This window comes from Prionailurus bengalensis, chromosome D3 (assembly GCF_016509475.1).
Source record: "Prionailurus bengalensis isolate Pbe53 chromosome D3, Fcat_Pben_1.1_paternal_pri, whole genome shotgun sequence".
Classification (NCBI taxonomy): domain Eukaryota; kingdom Metazoa; phylum Chordata; class Mammalia; order Carnivora; family Felidae; genus Prionailurus; species Prionailurus bengalensis.
In genome coordinates this window covers 591,616-611,906 of record NC_057356.1, presented here as the reverse complement: position 1 = coordinate 611,906, position 20,291 = coordinate 591,616, and the positions used below count along the sequence as shown (strand labels likewise).

The following is a 20,291-nucleotide window of genomic DNA, read 5'->3' as shown; positions in this document are numbered from 1 at the left end:
GGCGACCTAAATAAATGGAAAGAGATAGTGGTTCATGAATCAGGAGTCTCAACACTAAGATGTTGTGGGTGCCCAGGTGGCTCGGTCAGTGAAGCGTTCATTGGACTCCTGATTTCAGCTCAGGTCACGATCGCATGTTCGTGAGTTTGAGTCCCACGTCGGGCTCTGCACTGACAGTGCAGAGCCTGCTTGGGATTCTCTCTCATCTGCCCCTCCCCTCCTTGTGCTTCTGCGCCCTCTCTCAAAAAAAATAAATAAACATTAAAAAAAACCCAAGATGTTAATTCTCCCTAAGTTAATCTATAGATTAAAATGATTCTAGGGATACCTAGGTGGTTCAGTTGGTTGAGTGTCCAACTTCAGCACAAGTCATGATATCATGGTTTGTGGGTCCCAATCCACACAGAGCCCGCTTTATTTCTTCTGTGCCCCTCCTCTCCCTCTGTCCCCCTCTCCCTCTCTGCACCTCCCCAACTTGCGACCGCGTGGAGGACAGCATGTACACTCTGTGTGCCGTGAAAGGAGCCAGACCTAACCGGCCACATAATCCACAACGTGGGATTCTGGAAGAGGTGGCCGTGCAAGGGCAGATCAGTGGTTCGGGGGGGAGTTAGCTCAGGTGGAGACCGTTTGAACCTGCCCGCAGCACAGCCCCATCGCTCTGTGAAAGCTTGAACAACTCACTGCACAGACTGAATGTGACTGGGTCAACTTTAGAGAGTGCACGGACATCGGACAGACAGATCAGCGCGTGGCAGGGGTGGGTACGATGTTTGCGGAACGGTGAAACGCCCTGCATCCTGCCTCTGCCACGACTCACAGAACACACACCCACAATGGTGAAATCTCACCGTACGTAAGCTATACCTGAGTAAAAATAAATTTTAAAAACCCTGGAGTCTAACAGAAGAATAAAATGGCAAACTAAACTATTTCTGCACCACAACCAGAAGTCACCTGATCCTGGAGCATCCTGTAACTGAATGCCCAGGAAAGTGCTCTCTGAGGGGTGACACCTGCACAGTCGCTATCTGGTAATATTATCCCATCGCTGACTCCGCCCGCCTTTCCCAGAAAGCATTTAGCATCCGAGCAAGTTCTCCTCTGTGATTTCACCACAGCCTGCTCATTGTGGGAGACTGTTCCTGGTCCCGGCCCTTGGCCCCACCAGATCCACAAGCACTGCCATTTCACAGCTCGCCCACTCAGCAGGTGCCTCTCACCAGCACCCCCAGACCATCCTACCCCAGGGCCTTTGCACCCTCAGGTTCTTCTTCAGGTCCGCACACGGCTGGACCCTCCTGCTCAATGTGGTCTCAGGCCCCAACTTCCTCATCTACCCTGCCCTTCTGAGGGCACCTCAGCCCGCCTCCCCTCTCTGGGCTCACCTGTCCCTGACTGACTTGTCCTCGCCCTCACTGGAGCACAGGCTCCGTGAGGACAGGGGGGGCTCTGGTCTCCTCCCACTTCTAGCCCCAAATGCCTCACACAGCAGATACAAGGCATGAGCAGTGAGAGTTCGTGGAATCAACAAGACTGTACTCCTGGCACCCTCGCTTCCCACACACACTGACACTCTTGTGAGTGCTCGCATTAGCGTTAAGCATCTCTGCCCCGCACACGTGTCGCGGCCTCACCTTGCACACGTATTTGATGAACTCCAGCGCAGGGTTATTGAGCAGCAAGTGAGAACCAGGGAGGACAGGGAACATTTTTGAGAGCTCAGTGGCGTTCCGGGAACCCGTGACTTTCTTCTGAATCTTCTGAGTGATGGTGAAGAAGTTCTGAGTGAGTTCATTTGCCACGTAATCTTGAGAGAAGGTGATCACTCCTGGGAAGGAAAGGGATGCGGCACATGCTCCCCATTTTGCAGTGATAAGGACACTAAGGGAAGGACACGGGGACCCCCAGAGCAGAGGGCTCAGGTTCTAGGGACAGAGGGGTGGCCTCAGGCAGCAAGGGGGTGCTCACCAGGAAGGGCTCCGGCCACCGCCTGGGCCTCTTGGGAGAGCTGGCTGGGCCCCCTCCTCCGCAGGGGGGTGCTCCCCGGGACACTGCGCCTCAGCTCCTCCTTCATGCTGTGGTACACGGCCACAATGTATGCTGCAGAGACAGGCCACAGGCCTTGAGAGTCAGGACCCAGGGGGCCCTGTGGCCGGTCAGACCTCCAGCCAGCCTGGGCTGAAATATCATTACTAGTCGTGACTCTTGGCTGCATTTGGACGAGCCAAAATCAATTGGAAAAATGGGAATAAGCAGGGCACTTACTGAGGCCCAAGTCCAAGTGCACCTTAGTAACCTTAGTAGGGAGAGTGCCGTGTAAGCCACACTCACCAACCTTCCTGCCGCACGGTGACACAGTGACAAAACATGGCTCATAACAAACACAAGTCTAGGCTCCCGGTGTCGGCACGCCTTCTGAGGTAGCCCCCCAGGAGTTTCAAAAGAGAAGTAGAGAGAGACTCAAGGGCGAGCACACATGCAGTTATAAACGAAACCACCGCTGTGGCTGCACACCGCTACGTCTGAGTGATGGTGAAGAAGCCCTCGCCACCTGCTCTCCCCTAATGACGAGCTCTGTGTGACAGAGTGTAACGTATACACTTTGTGTGCATGTGATCTCAGACACCCTGGTTTGTCAACACCGAACCTTTATTAACACTGCACCTCTAGACCCAAGTCAGATACAGAAGATTCTGACACAGAAGTTGAGCCTCAAAGACCAGCCAGTGGGCAACTGATTCAGGAAGTTTCCAACCTTCTGTACTTGGTGTTTGCTTTTACTTGCTCTGTGTGCACACGCAAGTCCTGGGACTTGCGGACACGCCCCAGGGCAGAGGACAGGGGTCCAGCCCCGCAAGGCCGGCACAGCCAGTGCACGCCCACCAGACTTGACTTCCCCTTTACCTCCTTGCTATGCAAACACGCCAGAGCCACATCACTCCCACCGCCAGACTCCCACGCAAGCTAGCGGGCCGGCTCACCCGAAACGATCATGAGGAAGTAGCTCTGGCAGGAGGCTGCCTGTGGCAGGAACTGCACGATGTTCCAGTTGTTTTCCAGCATGTCCTCCACGTCGGGCTCCTGGGCACCTTCCTCCTCCTCCTCTTCCTCCCCACCTTCCTCCTCCTCCTCCTCCTCCTCCTCTCTGCCTTCTTTTCGGGAGTCTTGCTGTAACACAGATGCAACACACCTGAGTCATTCTACACCTGGGTCTACTGACCCCTTGTGCTTCGTGAGATGCTCATCGAGTCGTTCCACATCCCTGAGCCTGAGTCAAAGTCCCGCAGGATGGCTCTAAGGACGAGGCCACTTAGGAGATGAAGCTGCTTAGGTAATGCACCTGGTGTGTACTCAGCAAATGCTGACCGTGATTCTCCCTTTGTTCTTCCAGTGAATTCACTTCAGAATTCTTTAGCTCCCACCTCCCAGGTAGGGAAGATTCACGAGTGGGTGACCTTGGGTGACTAGATCTCTTGTCTGAATCCCACACGTCCTGGGACGGTGACAATCCTACCCGAGGGGCCCTACTGCAGATATCTCCCGCACGACCAAATTCCCCTCCCAGTGGCGCCTTCCACGTCAACGTGTGAACTCCGGCATCCCCCACACCCTTCAAGCAGCATCCACTGCCTTCTCCTGATTCAGCTACGATACCTGCACTTCCCTCCCATCGAGGTCTCCACAGACCTCCTGTCCCAGCACTGAGGACGGCCGGACCTTGTGCACACGCCACACACCCTGGCCAGGCTTGGCTCCTCTCACCCTACACGTGCTCTCCTGCCCCATCCATCTTATCGTAGGCGTGTGGCTCCACACCCCTGGGTGCACCCACACCCCCAGGTGTCACCTCCATCCATTCCATTGGCTTGTACACTCCACCTTCAAAACCCACCCAAGTCCTTCTCCCAGACTCCACCCTGCCCCCCACCCTCCCCTGGGCGGATGCTAACTGGGCTCCTACTGAAGCCTTGATCTCCTACGCTGTTGTCGACAACACGGGGCCCTAGTGGAGGCCCTGACGTGCTCCTGATCAGAGTCTCTTTGTCACTAAAAGCCAAGACTCCAACTCGGCCTTTGGGCCCAAGGAGGCTGCCTGTGGCGGAACCGTACGATGTTCCAGTTCTTCTCCTGGCTGCTCTGTGCTACCCGTGACCCCCGCCCAGCCCTGCTCTGTTGTCATGGCTACGCTGACACTGCACCCCCGGCCCAGTTCTTCATTCCCTGCTTGCCTGTCCCCTCTTTAGAGGCCTCTGTGACGGTCCCACCTAAGTCAGCCCCCTGCCCCACAGCCCGCTCTCTGCCCTCCCTCAGCCCCTACCGTTGCCAGTGCTGCACGTTCCCCACCTGCCCATTTGCTCACCTCTTCCCTCACAGATCCCCCCGGGGGCAGCACGCTCTTGCGGGAACGGCTGCAGGATGGGGCCCAGAACTGGGCCAGGCGCTGGACCCATGAGCACCAAACATGTGCAAAGAGACAAAGACGGGCCCCAAAGCTGTCTCAGACCCCAGCCCGGGCTCTCCAGACTGTGACATCTTACCTGTCCACAGTGAATACTAGATGGGACGTTTCCTTTGATTCCACCATAGTTAGAGGGATCCATCCAGAGAAGAAACTCCCAGCACCGAGAGAAAGAAATCGTCAAGGAATGGAAGATCTCTTTGGAGTGGACGCTGAAAAGAAGCCAAATAGAAACTGCTTACATGAAATCATTTTTTTCTCCACTCTCCTCCTTTTATTTTCGTACCTGCTTACCCTTCACGTCTTAACAAAAACTTAACGGTGGATTCAAACTATATCAGCCCTCCAACCTTCCAGAGGACGTGATAAACCCGACGCTAAGGCGACTTCTGCACCAAGCAAGAGGGAGCGGCAGGGACCCGTGCTGAGGGACCAGAGAAGCAAGAGCCCCTCTGTGTGCAAGGAGACTACACAGAGCAGGGACAAGGACCGCTGAGTGCCCGCTCCCACCGCTGTCCGAGAGCCTCGGGACTCACGAGGTGCCCAGGGCTGCACTCACAGCAATCTTGCAACAGTGAGCTCTAGACTAAACACGGCTCTGGCCCAGCCTACCTATAAATCACAAAAAATGCTCAAAAGGCCAATGTGTTTCCAAGTAAGAAAGCTCTAGAACATCTACAGAAGAATAAAACGCCAAGGTATCCATGAGACAAGGCATTCACATGTGTTCACAACTGCCGGCACCCACTGCGGTATCACCAGGCTCCCAGGCGATGCGGAATCGGGAGAAAAACCTACCACTGAATACAAATCAGAACTGACACAAGTGTTTTACTGAGCAAAGCAGGACACGGAAATGGTTATTGACCCCGGATTCTAGTCACAAAGCTAGAGGAAAGACAGAGCAGGCTCAGCAGACTCTAGGAATACTAAGACCCAGCTAGGCTTACAGACACGTGAGAGGAAAACCACCCTGGACGGGATGAACGGCAGACTAAACACTGCAGGAAGGGATTAGCAACTTTAAGGACACAACAAAGGAAATTACCCAAAAAGAAACACAGAGAGAAATAAAACTTTCAAAACAGATCTAACTATAATTCTATACCAGCAACGAGATCTCCCAAAAATAAAGGTAAAATAAAGGCTTCTTTGGACATCCAGTGGCAGAAAGAACTCATTACGAACAGATCCATGCTACGAGTGATTTACAGGAAGTCCCTCAGCAGAAGGGAAAGGACACCAGATCAGAACACAAAGGGAGGCAGAATTCTAGAAATGTAAACACCTGTTGGTGATGTACTCCACGTAGGCGATGGCGTCTGCGACCCGCCGCTTCTTCGTGCAGAGGATGATGCGGTTGAAGTTGGCATAGACGACAGAGGACCCCAAGCGCTTGAACTCAGCGATGAGCCTGTAGACCAAGGTCACAATCACCAGTCGCGATGCCACAGAGGACACCACAAGACATCATGGGAAAACAAGCTAAGGATCCTAAACGAAAAAGCTATTCTAAATATGCCTGAAATCCAGACGCAACAGAGTGAAGATTTCTCAGGGCAAAACAAATACTTGTTTCTTTCATAAACAAAGCCAAAGAGAATCAAAAACAGGAGAAAACATGCTATCACATCACACAAAAATGGCTAATTTTTACGTAGAAACAACTCATATAAATCACTGAGGAAAAAAACCAACAAAACTACAGAAAAATGGACAAAGGCTATAAAAAGAAAGTTCAAATTCACTTATGAGTACTGCAGAGCAAGAGTACACTGGGTTAGCACTTCACCACACGAGGCCGGCCCCAGTGTCTGCCGTGCTGGTGGGGCTGCGGACACACATTCTCAGCCTCTGTTGGACACACAAACAACTGTACAACTTCCACGGAGAGCGCTTTGTCGCTAAGAATCAAATTAGCGTTTTCCTATCCAGTCAAGAGATCTATCAAACCTGCACCAGTGCTTTTGCTAGAGATTATTCCAGAGATGTGTTCCCGTGACCTTGGGCACAAGGCCATTCTTGCTTGGTGATCTGTAACAGCCTGAGTTCTGGAAGCAGCCCGAGTGCCCATTAGGATGATACATCCACACATGGGTCTCCAATATCTGCTCTTAACTACAGGTGCAGAACACACACACAGGGCATGAGGACTTGTGCCAACAGGACGCAGAAAGACCCCAGCACATGGCACACCTGTGCAGGATGCTGAGCAGGCTGGGACAGCAGCTAAGCACTCCCTGGGACCTTTACCGCCATGGACCACTAGCCCGGGGCGTCGGCCGGCCATTCCTGTGGATTTGGGGACTGGGGGGGGGGGGGGGGGCTGGGGTCAGCAGGGCCTGGAGCAAGCCGCTGGCAGCACTCACTGCAGGAAGAGCTTCTTCATCATGTTGTGGAGCGTGCGGTGCAGGGCGGGGTCGTGCAGCAGCGAGGATGGGGACCGGAGCCAGCGGTAGAAGTGCATCACCTGGTTGTCAGCGTAGATATTGCGGTACTGTGTGATCTCCTTCACCCAGCCCACCACCATGCTCTTCAGGATCCTGGAAGAAAGGCATGGAGGGTGGCCCTTCGTCCCTGATACCAGCTTCCCCCTGTTGTGCTGTCACCTCTGCCCCCTCTCCTCACTGTCCAAACCCTATCGCTGGGCCCTCATGTGCGCCCTCAGGCCTCACTCTGCACTCAACGCCTACAACACACCAATGGCCACACGAAGGGGCCAGAATGGTGCCCGGAGGGCAGCAAAGCCCAGCGACTGGAGGAAAGAGCTTGGTCCCATATGGGGTGCTGGTTCTGCCGCCCTGGGGGAGAGAAGGCCCAGTGACAACGTCTTAGCTCTTAGTTTTCCAAAACGAGGGCAGAGGATAAATAGGTTTCTAATGTTCCTTCTAAACCCCAAGCCCAGCCATCCTGCCTAGGGAGAGGACTGGGCACACGAACAAAAGGCCAGGCTGTGCTCTCAGGGCACCTGAACGTGCTGGAGCAGAGGGCTGTCTCATCGTAGCTGGCCGGGGTGCCGGCGGCCTGATTGCCGGTGATCATGTCCTCCAGGGAGGCCTGCTGGATCACGTCGAAGCTGATGCCCACGCTGTCAGCCCCCTCCATGTCATTGATGTGGTGGGACTGCAAGATGGTGTTGACGGCCAGGTTCTGGATGTCCAGCTCCACGCACACTGCACACAGAGACACCCCTGTGGTGCCCGTGGGCCGACTGCAGCAAGTGCTACCTCAGGAAACACACCGCTCCCGGGGCAGCCGGGCTGGCCGACAAGCCTGTCACTGAGCGACTAAAGAGCCCAGCCCCGCTCGTCCCACACCCACGGATGCTGCTGCAGGCTCAGTGCCCACACTGTCACGGCCGAGGGCGGGGCATCCGCCACTGGGCGTTCCCGCCACCACAGAATGGCAATGCGTGGCGGAAACGCCAGCAGCCGGGGACCCCCGGTGCCTCAAGCACCTACGCGTGGAGTAGCAGCCCGGACAGTTGATCTCCACGCTGGCCTGGTCGTCGAACTCCATGACGAGGCGATTGTCGTCGGCCTCCTTGCCGCCCAGGTCAGGGCGCGCCGTGGGGGACAGCCAGAGCAGGTGGTTGTGGCGCTGCAGGTGGCGGGCAAAGAAGAGGTCGGAGCCGAAGGTGGAGATGTCTTCGGGCAGGTTCCCAATGGGGATGTGGAAGTACCTGCAGAGGGCACGGGGTCAGCCCCAGGGAAGGGACGGACGAACCGGGAACAGCCAGAGCCCAGAAACGGAGAAATGCCCTCCACTCCCCTCACCTGCTCATCTCGAAGGCCTGGGACAGGCAGGTGTCCAGGTTGAGGTAGTGGCGGATCATGCGCCGGGCACCGAGGCGCTGCCAGTCCAGGACTCCATAGCTGACCCTATCAGCCACGCGGACCGGCACCAGCGGGAAGTCCTCCAGGACGGGCACCTCGCCAGCCAGCCTCTTCAGCTCCCAGTTGGACTGAACAGCGATGAGTGTGGGCCCACGGCGCTCCTCCTGGACGTAAGGGAAGCAAGCGGCTGGCGGGGAAGGGGCGTTGGGGGGAGGGGCTCACACACAGAAGCCCCACCCCACTCACCTTGTAGGCCAGCAGGAAGCGCTGGATGGCTCTGCAGATGGTTTTCAAGTCGGTTTCAGCCCGAACTTCAAAAGTGTGTTTGGGGGGAGGCAGGAGCTCGGGGCCCACCTTCTCCATCAGGAGGCTGTGCTCCGAGGTGTACAGGGCGCTGAGGCTGGGCATCTGGTTGCTTCGCACCTGGACAGTGGGGGCTGTGTCAGCCCTCTCCCCACGCAGGTGCTGCCGCAGGGACCCCTTTGTGGCTCCACTTCAAAAGCCATCACCACAGGCACCGGGGGCAGAGGCCCGTCCCGCCCAGGGGCCTGTCCCTCCCTGAGCCCCTCGCCAGGAACTCACGGTGTCCAGCACGAACACAGACGCCCTGCGCTGGGAGGGCACAAACAGGCCAAAGAGCGCCTTGTGGCCTTGCGCGTGGTGGTACAGGTAGAGGTGGCGGATGCTCCCTGCAGGGCAACACGGCCGTCACCCCGACGTGCGTGGGAGGCCGGGCCGGGCCGGGCAAGGCAGCGGGCACACGTCCTACCTGGTTCCAAGTAGCTGAACTGGGCCAGAGAGCGCATCTCCAGGTGCTCGAGAGCAAAGGTTTCTGCTTCTCGGCCTGAAAGGTGTCTCACCATCTGTTTATTGACCACACACACACAGCCCAGCTGCACCAGGGCCCGGAACAATAACGGAACCTGGGAGAGGGGTGGACAGGGCAGGGTGAGGCCACTGCCCCCGTGTCCTCAGCAGACACACTGCTGGAGTTCACCGGGAGGGCGGCCCAGAGCCGGGCTGCTAGCCCGTCCACGCCATACGCAATTTTGCTTCCTCCATTCCATCCAGCTGGGAAGATGATCACCTGTGTCTCGTACACGCCCTCGATGTCTGGGGCTGACAATTCAGTATTGATCTCGTTGACGTGTTCCTGATACATGTCCTCGGGCACCGAGTACTCGTAGAGGTTGTAGACCACGTTGGAGCGAGGAAGCACTCGACTGACCTGGTGAAACAGCGCGCCAGCCTGGTCACAAGGCTCACCGGTGACGTCTGTTGAACTCGCATACTCCGTGCATCCCTTAGATAGTCCTAGGGCTTGTGCAGCCGCAGCCACACGTGAGCCCCTCAGAGCCCGTCTCTCCTCACAGGTAAAACTAAACCTGGAAGCTGGGGCTGTAGGTTCAAAAAGCAGCCTGGGGCTTATGAAAAGCAGAGGAGCTTTGGGGCAGTGAGGGGAGCAGGTGTCCCCAGGTTATTTTCCTGTTGTCTGCCAGTCAGAGGACGGGTGTGGGGGAGCCAGAGAGCGGAGCAGAGCAGGGCACCCAAAGGGAAAACCTCCCCACAGAAAAAGTGTTCTCCGAGGTGACAATGCGGCATCGCATCCAGGAAAGCGACAGGAATCCCAGACCATCTGTTCTCCGCCTTCACGCGCCCCGCCCTTTCAAGGGCCGCACGCCCCTGAATCCTGGTGGGGGCAGAGTCCCACCTTCTCCAGAAAGCCTCTGCAGTCTAGTCTCAGTTACAAACTCCCACATCTCGTCGCAACTAGACGTCAGCGCATTCCGCGCGTCCCAGCACCCACTGAGAAATGCGCACGACAGCCTCAGTAAACGAGCTTCGGGCAGAACCAAACTAGCCGGACTCCACGACAGGCTAACCTACAGGCAGAACCCGGGTGTCAAGGGAACGGTGGTGAGCCAGGGCCGGGGGAGGGGACGATCTGCAAAGGGTCCCAGTTTGTTCTGAGGGAAATAAAACGCTCGAGGACTGGCTGTGGCAGAGGCTGCAGGACGGGACGCACGGAAAGCCACTGAACCGCACGCTTTCACCAAGGGAACCCTGAGGCGTGAGAAGTCTGTCCAGGGAGGCTGCTGACATGAGAAGCGCCTATGGAAACAGACTCCAGCCACTGACACACGTCCCCCTCGTCCCTCCCCTGCTACACAGACATCGGACGTAAGAGGATGGCGCCCCCAGGACACCGGCAACTCCAGCCCCTGAGCGTTCGCTCTGTGCCCGGTGCTCCACAGACACCGTTTCACTCCTCACAGCACCCCAAGAAGGTGCTTCAGCACACCCGGCTCAGCGTCACAGCTCACCAGGCTTTTGCGTCCACAAAGCCCCATCCTTTATGTGGCTCCCTCATCGCTGGGGACACCACCTCAGAGGCGGAGCAGACAGCTGACCACAGCGACCAGCAGCATCTGCTGCCCCGTACCTTGCGGTATGAAGGCCCCTCCTCGGCTTTAGCCACCCGCTGGTTAACATAGAACTGGCGGGGGATGTTCAGCCTGATGCAGTACAAGTCACTGCTGATGACGGCCCACAGCCTGAACAAGCCGGCCTGGCTGGTCTCACTGATCTGGAACGGAGAGAGCAGACCACGTGTCACCTCGACACAAACCGTGCTCACACTCCTGAGTGCTCTCCGGCACCAGCCCCAATCACAGGGCACAAAAGTAACGGAGGGTCCCCAGGATCGTGAGCCGGCCAGACACCCCTTCCCATCGGCTGTGATGCTGCCCTTGGGGGGCATCCCACCCCCCAAACTGATGGCAGTCTGCACCTGCACAATCTGCCACGGAAGGTCCAAAATGCTGCGGGCGGCTCTTTGCAAGAAGCCCCCCAGCCCGGTGGCAGGCCTGTCGCGGACAGCCCCAGGCCGAGGGTCACCCTCTGCCACTTCCAGACGCCGCCTCTTCTTGCGACCCAGGCGCTGCCGGGCCTGCAGCTGCCACTTCTTCTTGTGGAATCGGAGCCAGACCAGCCACTCTTCCTAGGGCAGACGGTGAAGCGAGTCAGGAAGAGGGGGCAGTCAACACAACCCAGGGGCACGCGGTAAAGCAGAAACAGCCTTGCACAGCAACTGCATTAAACAGCTTCTCAGGGCAGGTGTCTCTGGTGAGGACGCCTCTCACCCATGCAGGGCCCCAGAGCTACACAGCAGACTCCACGGGAGACCTCAAGCTACAGCTCGGGCCAGGCTGCTGCCCCCGCCCCCTCCCACCGGCCACGTCGACGTGTCACCTGCGTGGTCCCGAGGGCCGGAGGCGGCCCCAAGATCTCCTGCCAGGGCACCGTCAGCTCCAGGTCCTGCGACTCCCCCTGGCTCTCCCAGAGGACGCGCTTCCTCCTGGTGGCAACAGGAACCACTGAGCGCGGTGGCTTTGCCAGGCCGAGGTCTTCCATGTCCGGAGCACCAAGGCTCTGGGTGCCTTCTGGAGCCTGGGCCACGCCCACCTGCAAAGACCCAGGAGACTGAAAACACCACAATCTCTCAGGAAACTCCACCTCTAGAAATACACATGTGGGATCAAATGAATAGGCTAAGATACTTGTACACAAAGATGTGCATCTACTGATTGATCTGGTTCCAATTTCTAATAGCGAAAAGGTCAAATAGAAAACATCAGTCGAGTACGACTATTTTTCCCTTGTTTGCTCTGGGATTCACTCCTTTTCATAAGACAGAATAAAATACTGCAGAGAACAGGTCCTCTCTTTTCTTTCCCAGCCCCCAGTGCTCTAGTTTACAGTGTGCTTTTGGGGGGTGGGGAAAAAAACAATAGTAAAAACAAAGTTCACTTTGCATTTCCAGCAGCTGAGAATTTTCTTTTGGCTCTCCTGACTTCAGCTAAGCCCTTCATTACACTGTCTTTAGTACTGTCTAGTGTTTCTACAGGTTTTTACTTCACAGTTTAGAAAACGGGAGTCCCAAGGCACACTGACGCACTGAGTCCCTGAGCCCAGTTACTGCTCTATTCATACAGAAAACAGTCCTTATCCCTGACAGAAGGCCCAAGGCTTCCTATGCCAGAAGACCCCCCCCCCCCAGGTGGAAAGAGTTGTCTGTCAGGTACACAGTTTTAGAAAGAAAGAAAAGAAAAGAAACACTCTAGACACTTGAATGGGAGCATCCAAGCCTGGGTAGCATGGGGCCCCCACGAGGCCTGACGGGCACGGCTCGGCGGCCCTGGGCCCACTACCTGTCTCCGGCCTTCGAGGACAAAAAGCTCACTGATCTTCTTCTGCTTGCAGATGTCATTCTTCTCCAGAAGTTTCTTGTGCAGCCAGTCAGGGTGCTTGACGCGTGGCACCGGGTTCTTCACCTACAAGAAGGTGACACCAATCACTTACCGATCACTTGTCTGACTGCTAGTAGGGGCCAGGCCCAGGTTTCCATGGCTTCTGAGCCACATCAGGCCCTGTCTGCATGGGCGGGGCCTCACCTGCTGCAGGGCCGCAGGGATTGTGATGATCTTCTGTATGGCACTCCCTAGCCGCTCAATGTAGTAGTCCCAGTCCAGGATCTGGGTGCGCACAAGGAGAAACGTAAGAAGAAAGCAGCAGCAGCCCCGTGCTCCACTCTATACTGAGCACCACGCTGAATGCTTCCTGTGTCATACTTATCCCACCTAGAAATTCTGGGGCAAGAGGTACCCATTTCACAGAGAAGGAAACTGAGGCAGAACACTTAAAGAAAGGACTCCCAGGATGACAGTTAGTAGCTGGCTGAGCCAGCACAAGAACCCTGCACCGGAATCTAAGCGCTGCCCGGCACTAGTTTTTCTGGTTTTGTCCTTAAGTGGAACTACTTCCTCACCCACTGTGTACAGAGAGGAGGACATCGAGGGTGGAGACTCAGACAGAACGATGACCCGAGTCGGGGATACTGTGCTGTCGAGTCCTCCTCCCAAACTTCTCAGTACAGAAGTCAGCACTCACTGTCCGAATATCGAAGTCTTGGAGGGAAGAACTCTTAAGCCATTTCCGGAGAAAATGCTTCCTCACCATGGGCTCTGCCTGGAAAATGGCGAGTGGGATGGCCCTGGGTGAAAAGAGGCACAAAACTCACAAACACGGAAATCTCTCTAACTCTGTACAGCGTTGACCACGTACATGTATTTCACATGGAAATAAGGACTTAGAACCTAGATTGTAACCTCTCTTATTTAATGACGTTGTTTTGAATAAACTACAGCTAATATCTAATGTTTATCATATTCAATAACCAAATAATCCTTCACTGTATTAAAATACCACGGATTAATGCACGATCCCCCCACTGGTGGCCGTTTGGTCTGTGTTGTTTGACCACTGTTAACAGAGCTATTGCCAAAGCCCTCCCCTAAATTACACATCCGTGTGCGTGCATGTAATTAGACATTTCTAAAACGTTACTCATCGAGTAAGATACAGAAAGGTCTATCTGCTTTCCTGAAAGAATGCGCCAGTTTTCATGGCACTAGCAAGGCAACAGGGCAACTGTTAATACCTTTCCTTTCACTGGAGGAAACAGTTGTTCCTCTGAATTTTATAAACACAAAGAAGCTTAGAACACAACAAACCCCTGTGCACCTATCACCCAGTCCTATCAAACTTCATGCCTTGCCGTTTCACTCCACATTTGAGAAAACAGATACAAGGGTGAGGCCCTGTGCAGCAATCCTGACTGTCCTCACAGAGATAAACATGGTCCCTGTCTTGGCGTTTACCAATCCCACGCCTGCTCCCATACTACTCTTGTCCGTACGTATGTGTAAACAAACAAGAGTGTCGTCCATGTCTGTAAATTTTATACAGATGGAAGCAGACTGCCTGTGCCAGCCCGCGCATTTACCATGCAGCTGCGATTCAATCGTTCCAATGCCCGCATAGCATTTCACTGCATTAAAAACACATTTGCCCATTTTCTGATTGAGGGACACTACGGCATTCCCAACGTTTGCTATTAAACACAATGTAAACCACAGGGGCAATCATCCAGGACACATCCCCACACGTGCTCAATTGTGAGGGGAATCAGGCACCATCTAATGCATCATGCACTGCTGGCTTCTCCAAAGTGACTGTCACCACGCTGCGTACATGTGGGACGACTGGTATTAACACACTTGTTTCCCAGTCACAGTGAATTTGCACATCTTTACATGCACTGACCATCAACTTCACTTGCAAATTGCCTGTTCACAGAAGTTGCCTACTTTCTGTGTTGCCATTTTCTTAATGATACACAGCAATTCTGCATTTTACTCTCCATGTAATCTGTTTTAGCCTTACACCAAATTCCTTCTTTTGTTAGAACTCTGGGAATTTCTTTTTAAGGAAATATTTGCTGTGTTTCATTCATTTGCTCCCCACCCCCTCCACTCCAGACCTTCCTAGCGTAGGTGAAAACGCGGATTACTGACGTGTCTAGCTTTAGCAGTTACCTACTGCTATACTACAAACCACCTCAAACTCCATGGATCAAAACAGTAACTGTTTTGGCTTATGAGCCTATGATTGAGGTGGTTCTGCCCGGGGTCACTTGTGTGGCCGCTGTGGCCTCCCCTGCAGGTGTGGCAGCTGCTGCAGTTACCTGGTGCTGCCTCTGCAAGGGACCCCCAGCCCCCAGCAGGCTGACCAGGCAGCCAAAGGGCAAGAGCAGAAGCATGAGGCCTCCTGCAACCAGGGTTCACTTCTGCTACATTGCACAGGCCGCAGCAAGTCACAGGACTGCCCAGACTCTGTGCAAGGGAAGGAGTGTCATGGGAGGAACGAGGCCCTGTCACAAACGGTCACGGAAGCACTGCTGCGGCCATCTTTGAAACGTTTTCTCTTGTTGGTGCCTAGCACTTCCTCCATCTGCCCGCTGTTCTCAAGGCTTGTCCGCGGAACCACTTCTAGTCCCTGAGCTCTTGGTGGGAAATTCTGCCACGGTTATACAATGGTTCGCAGGAAGAAAACCTATTGTTCTAGAAATCCATGCCCCCAACACAGTTTTTTCCTGTTCCATTCACACGGTCCCTGCACGGTTCAAGCAGCCTGATGAGCGACAGGGTGACAGGAGAACCACTGCTGACCCCGAAGATTCCGTAGTCGGGAGTGGAAGATGCCGTCCAACAGAACCCTTTGCTGTCACGCTGAACGTGTTTCAGAAGCTGGAAGACATTTCTGTCTGTCGGTAAAGAGAGCTGAGGCTGCAGCATTGGCAGTGCCATGGAGCCTCGGATGCTAGAGCATTCTGTGCAGCTCGCCAGAAAGACCTCTCCAGCCAGGGTGACAATGGTCTCCTCAAGGGTGTGAGTGATCCAGGGCCTGCCCTAGACCTCAACCGAACTCTGTGGTGGCTCCCATCATAGCAACCCCCGCTCCAATACACTCTCACATCTCTGTGCCTGCTGACTGACAGGGCACCCTCAGTCTAGGCCCCCACAACCCAGGTTCTGCAGGGGACCAAAGCCCAGTCCCTGTCTTCCACTCCTGACCATCCTGCTCTTTACAAGGAAGCTGACATCGCTACAAAGGGACCGAGGTCCCATAACAGACTCAAGCTTCCAACCCGAACATCCAAGACCGTACGGAATCCCTTCCTTAACCCCAGAAACCCTTACCTCTCTGTGACTGGAGAGCCCTCGGGCTTCCGGGAGATGATGTAGCGGCAGCTCAGCCCCGCGTCCTTCACCATCTGATCCCCCAGGAACTCAGCCAGGCGCTTGGCTGTGCTGATAGACGTGGACTTCTGCTCCCCATAATCTTCCAGCTTCCGAGACATGGAGCGGTTCTCAGATATCAGCTCAAACAGCTCAGAATCAGGCATGTTCGCGGCCTGGAGAGGCAACGAGCAAATCACACAGAAGGAACAGAGCGCTCTCCCAAGCTCACTGGGACATCTCCCCCGAGTAGCGAGCTTCTCCAGCCTGATGGGCTGAAGGCAGCGGTACAACACGGTTGTCTCATGCCAGTGAGTAGCAACGCCACAAATCCACACACAAAACCTTAAATTCCATTTTGTCGAACTATGTGGAAAACATTAAAAGACATTTACTGAGCTACTGACACCAAAGTTAACAGAAAAAGAGGAAAGACAGAATTAGTGATATTTTTCTCCTAAAACAAAAAGAAAACTAGGGAAAGGAGGAGCCGGGAAACAGGAGAGACACTAGCCCCCTGGAGAGCCACGGGACTAAGAAGGGAGGAGTCGGAGCAGTCTGAGGACAAATAGCTGTATCTGTACCTGTGCACATGCACCCCTGACCCCCCGGCCCTGCTGTCCCATGTGCACACATCCCTGACACCCCAGCCCTGACATCCTGGAAGATTTGTTTGGATCCTGTTTCGTGTGTTTTTCTCTCTTGGTGCTTACTCTCATGTATGGGCCAACTCTACAGAACAAGACAATATGCCTCAAGCTGCAGCAGCCCACAAAGCAAAGGAAGCCAGAAAAGTTCTAGAATATCCATCCCAGTATTCCTTTCGCTTAGAAAACATTAAAATAGTGAAAAAAGCCTATATGATACCCAACATTTACAGATTAAATTAAGTAGTGCAAACTTGACAAACACAGACTAAAGAGTAACAAATAATGATAGATCCCATGAGAAGGTATGTTGCAAGGTAAGCCAACACTGTCATTTAAATTGTAGAAATTGCATATTCATTAACAGGGCCTACAAAGTAAAAAAAAAATCAAAGAAGCTGATGGGATCACTGGTAAAGTTTTCTCTTACAAATACTTTCACTATGCTAGGTGCCTCCTTCCTGGAATTCTGTCACTGGGCACAGGGTCCGACCGAGAGGGACTGAGAGGCACCGACTATGAAGTCCTGTTTCATCAGAATCAGCCCTGACTCACCCGGTTCGCCAGGAGCCTGCAGGACCCTCACGGCCAGGTGGAGAGCGGCTCACCTTACTGTACAGCACGTCCAGCCAGTAGTCAGCCACCTTGGCGACGGAGCCATACACTTCTTCTAGGGTGCTGCCCTTGAGGAAGGCCTCAAACACTGAGGACTGGAAGATTTTAATCAGCTGCAGCTCCCCCCGGCGTTTGATCTCGAAGCCCTTTAGCTCAGCCAGGGAACCGTCCTCGTTGAAGACAGCATATCTGGAATCATAGGCGAGCCCAGCGGTGAATGGGGGCCTGGGATGCTGGCTGTTAGTCACTGGCTCTCCACCTTCCCCTTCTCCGTCCAACCCTCCCCTCCAGCATGTACTAGGCAGCAAACATCTCCCCACCCTGAGGTTCATATTTCTGACATAAAAACAACATAAGAGGCTGCAGCCTGTAGAACGAGAATCTAGCAGGTGGAGAGCAGAGATGGCGGGATCTGTGTTGGCAACAGCTTTCCATACTGAAACAAAAAGGTCAAGAAACAGAAGTAGTCCCATCTGGCCTCCTGGTCCACTTCCCGGATGGGTTGTTAAATCTCATTCATTTTCTCCCCAAGCACAAAGGCTGTGCGATTCCTACCTCTTCTTCAGTTTCTTGCCCTCTTCCTTGGAGGCTGGAAGGATCATGGCAAGGTAGGGTCCATCAACCTCAAAAAAGATGCTGTTCTCTGAGCGGGTGACATAGGTGAGCGAGGCTGGCTCAGTCAGCTCCTGGTACTGATCATTGGTGAAGCCTTCCTGCAAAACAAGAGGAAGTGGAGGCAGCTTCACTCCTGACCATCCAAACCTCGAAGTGACCAGTTGCCTGTGAGGACTGACCAGACCAACAAACTGGGGTTGTTCCATACAGTGGACACCACTCAGCCAGAGAAAGAGGCCGAGTTGTGACATGTGTCAGAAGTGGATGAACCCAAACACATTCTGCCAAGCCCAGAAGCTTATACACCTTGTTTCCATTCACAGGACATTCTGGAAAAGGCAGAATTAGCGTTGCAAAGGAACACACTAGGTAGCCAGGGTCTAGGGGAAGAGAGGGAGAAAGGCTGGTGATAGAGGCAGCACTCGGGAACTTCTGAGGGGTGGAACTTTTCCATGTTCTCTGCGGTGGTGGAAACAGGACCCTGTGTGGCTCAAAACCCACAGAACTGCACTCTACGAAGCGTGAATTTTACTGTAAGCAAATTAAAAAGCATCCAACCAGGATGTCGGGCAACCCCAAGGGAAACTGCAGACTGGGACAAACAATCCCACTGAAGGGCCGGCTTCAGTCACTTTGGCAAACCTGGTTGTGACGAGGTAATACAGACTAAAGACAGTAGCAACTATACACACACACTGTGCCGTAGTAGGTTAAGTTTACGGCACACGGCGGCACGATCCTGAAGCCGTTTTACAATTTTACACACACACTAGTGAACAAATAAACATATTGAGAAAATGAGGGACAGGCTTCTCACTGCAAGAGAAAGAAGTGACTAACGGAAAGGGGACTAGATTGGGGCTGGACATACAGATGTGGACTCATGTCCTTTACGTACATACGTATGTTTTTTAAATGTTTTGAGAGAGACAGAGAGAGCGCGTGCGCGCACGTGCGTGTGACAGAGATTGTGAGTGGGGAAAAGGGGTGGAGAGGGAGAGGGAGAGAGAATCCTAAGTAGGCTCCATGCCCAGTGCATAGCCCAATGTGGAGTGTGATCCCACAACCCCGGGACCATGACTTGAGTCGAAACCAAGAGTCGGCCACTCACCTGACTGAGCCGTCCAGGCTCCCCTTGCATTTCGTACTTTAAAGGGCACACGCAGGGGCGCCTGGGTGGCTCAGTCAGGTGAGTGGCCGACTTCGGCTCAGGTCATGATTTCACGGCTTGTGGGTTCGAGCCCCGCGTCTGGCTCTGTGCTGACAGCTCGGAGCCTGGAGCCTGCTTCCAATTCTGGGTCTCCCTCTCTCTCTCTCTCTGCCCTCTCCTGCTCATGCTGTCTCTGTCTCTCAAAAATAAACATTAAAAAGAAAATTAAAGTGCACACGCAGAGAAATAAACCTAGATGCATGCGTGGACAGGGCGATCAGGCATATACATATCTCCTAGCTCAATCTGAGAACAGCTAGAAGCAATTACACCCAGCAGCAATGAGCATCTGCACTTGACCTTGGTTTCCAATACCCTCTCCAATAAAAGGAACCTGGTTCCTCAGAGAAATGGCAGATTCCAGGGTGAGGACTAGGATAACCAAGATGAGGCTAGAGTGTCTTCAGGACCAAGAAGTAAGAAAGTGCTAAAGAAATAAATTAATTAAATTAAAAATGCCCCAAACCCGAACCACAGACCAGGGACACGTGTCAGGAATACGTAGGCAAATGTGAAGGAGGCCCTAGCAGCCCAGGAGGAATGAGCTGAGTCACAAAACACCAGGGCAGGCCTGGGTTGTAACCCAGTCTAACCAATATCGACGACGAAGAGAACTGCTGAGTGGAAGGAGGGGTGATACGCTTCCTTACAGAGGGATTCCAATAAATGTACCAGGACTGTGGGAAAGCGGGAGCCACCGTTGGGGAACGTCATCGCAGAACAACTGTCACTCAAACCAGTGAAAATTAGGGAGACACAGGACATCTGCACGGTCTCAAGTATCTCCTCTAGGGTTCTTCAAGGCTCTGGTGGCTTTAACACATGGCCAGACTCTCCGACACCCCTGCCCGCCGGCGTAGGCTCGATGCCTCACTCCAGCAGCAGTACAGGGCGGGGAGACAGCAGCTGTGCCCGGTGACCAGAAGCACAGACCCTGACACCATGCAGCCAAAGAATGAAACACGGGTCATCTCGCTAGCATGCCTTAAAAAATGCAAATAATCTCATTTGATAAGATACAACAAACATGATAAGAAACAACAAACCCAAATGAGGGGCAGCCAACAAGACACCTGAGCAGAGCTTACTGAAGACAGGGAGCTGCCAGCCTGGGGGGACTAAGAAGACAGGAGCCCTGGAGAAACCGGGAAATCCAAACAAAGACTGTGGCTTGGTTATGGGGCTGCGCCAACGTGAACTTCTTAGTTCTGATAAGCGTGCCACGGTTTATATATGTGAACTAACGTTAGAGGAAAGAGGCTGAAG

The 20,291-nt window shown here is 54.0% G+C and overlaps 1 protein-coding gene across 2 annotated transcripts in view; it reads right to left on the bottom strand.

The window, feature by feature from the left end:
• Window positions 1–20,291, bottom strand: part of POLE (DNA polymerase epsilon, catalytic subunit) — a 45,246-nt gene that overhangs the window by 3,914 nt on the left and 21,041 nt on the right. For both annotated transcript variants that reach the window (XM_043557235.1, XM_043557234.1), the window contains 22 exons: window positions 17,756–17,913; window positions 17,194–17,389; window positions 15,900–16,114; window positions 13,249–13,351; window positions 12,753–12,833; window positions 12,510–12,632; window positions 11,551–11,763; window positions 11,090–11,299; window positions 10,742–10,885; window positions 9,386–9,526; window positions 9,068–9,221; window positions 8,881–8,987; window positions 8,545–8,721; window positions 8,239–8,462; window positions 7,924–8,144; window positions 7,431–7,635; window positions 6,832–7,005; window positions 5,751–5,876; window positions 4,542–4,674; window positions 2,985–3,171; window positions 1,972–2,103; window positions 1,638–1,831 (listed from right to left, as the gene is read on the bottom strand). In XM_043557235.1, coding sequence (XP_043413170.1) covers window positions 1,638–1,831; window positions 1,972–2,103; window positions 2,985–3,171; window positions 4,542–4,674; window positions 5,751–5,876; window positions 6,832–7,005; window positions 7,431–7,635; window positions 7,924–8,144; window positions 8,239–8,462; window positions 8,545–8,721; window positions 8,881–8,987; window positions 9,068–9,221; window positions 9,386–9,526; window positions 10,742–10,885; window positions 11,090–11,299; window positions 11,551–11,763; window positions 12,510–12,632; window positions 12,753–12,833; window positions 13,249–13,351; window positions 15,900–16,114; window positions 17,194–17,389; window positions 17,756–17,913 — 3,618 coding nt within the window. The remainder of the gene's footprint in view (window positions 1–1,637; window positions 1,832–1,971; window positions 2,104–2,984; window positions 3,172–4,541; window positions 4,675–5,750; window positions 5,877–6,831; window positions 7,006–7,430; window positions 7,636–7,923; window positions 8,145–8,238; window positions 8,463–8,544; window positions 8,722–8,880; window positions 8,988–9,067; window positions 9,222–9,385; window positions 9,527–10,741; window positions 10,886–11,089; window positions 11,300–11,550; window positions 11,764–12,509; window positions 12,633–12,752; window positions 12,834–13,248; window positions 13,352–15,899; window positions 16,115–17,193; window positions 17,390–17,755; window positions 17,914–20,291) is intronic.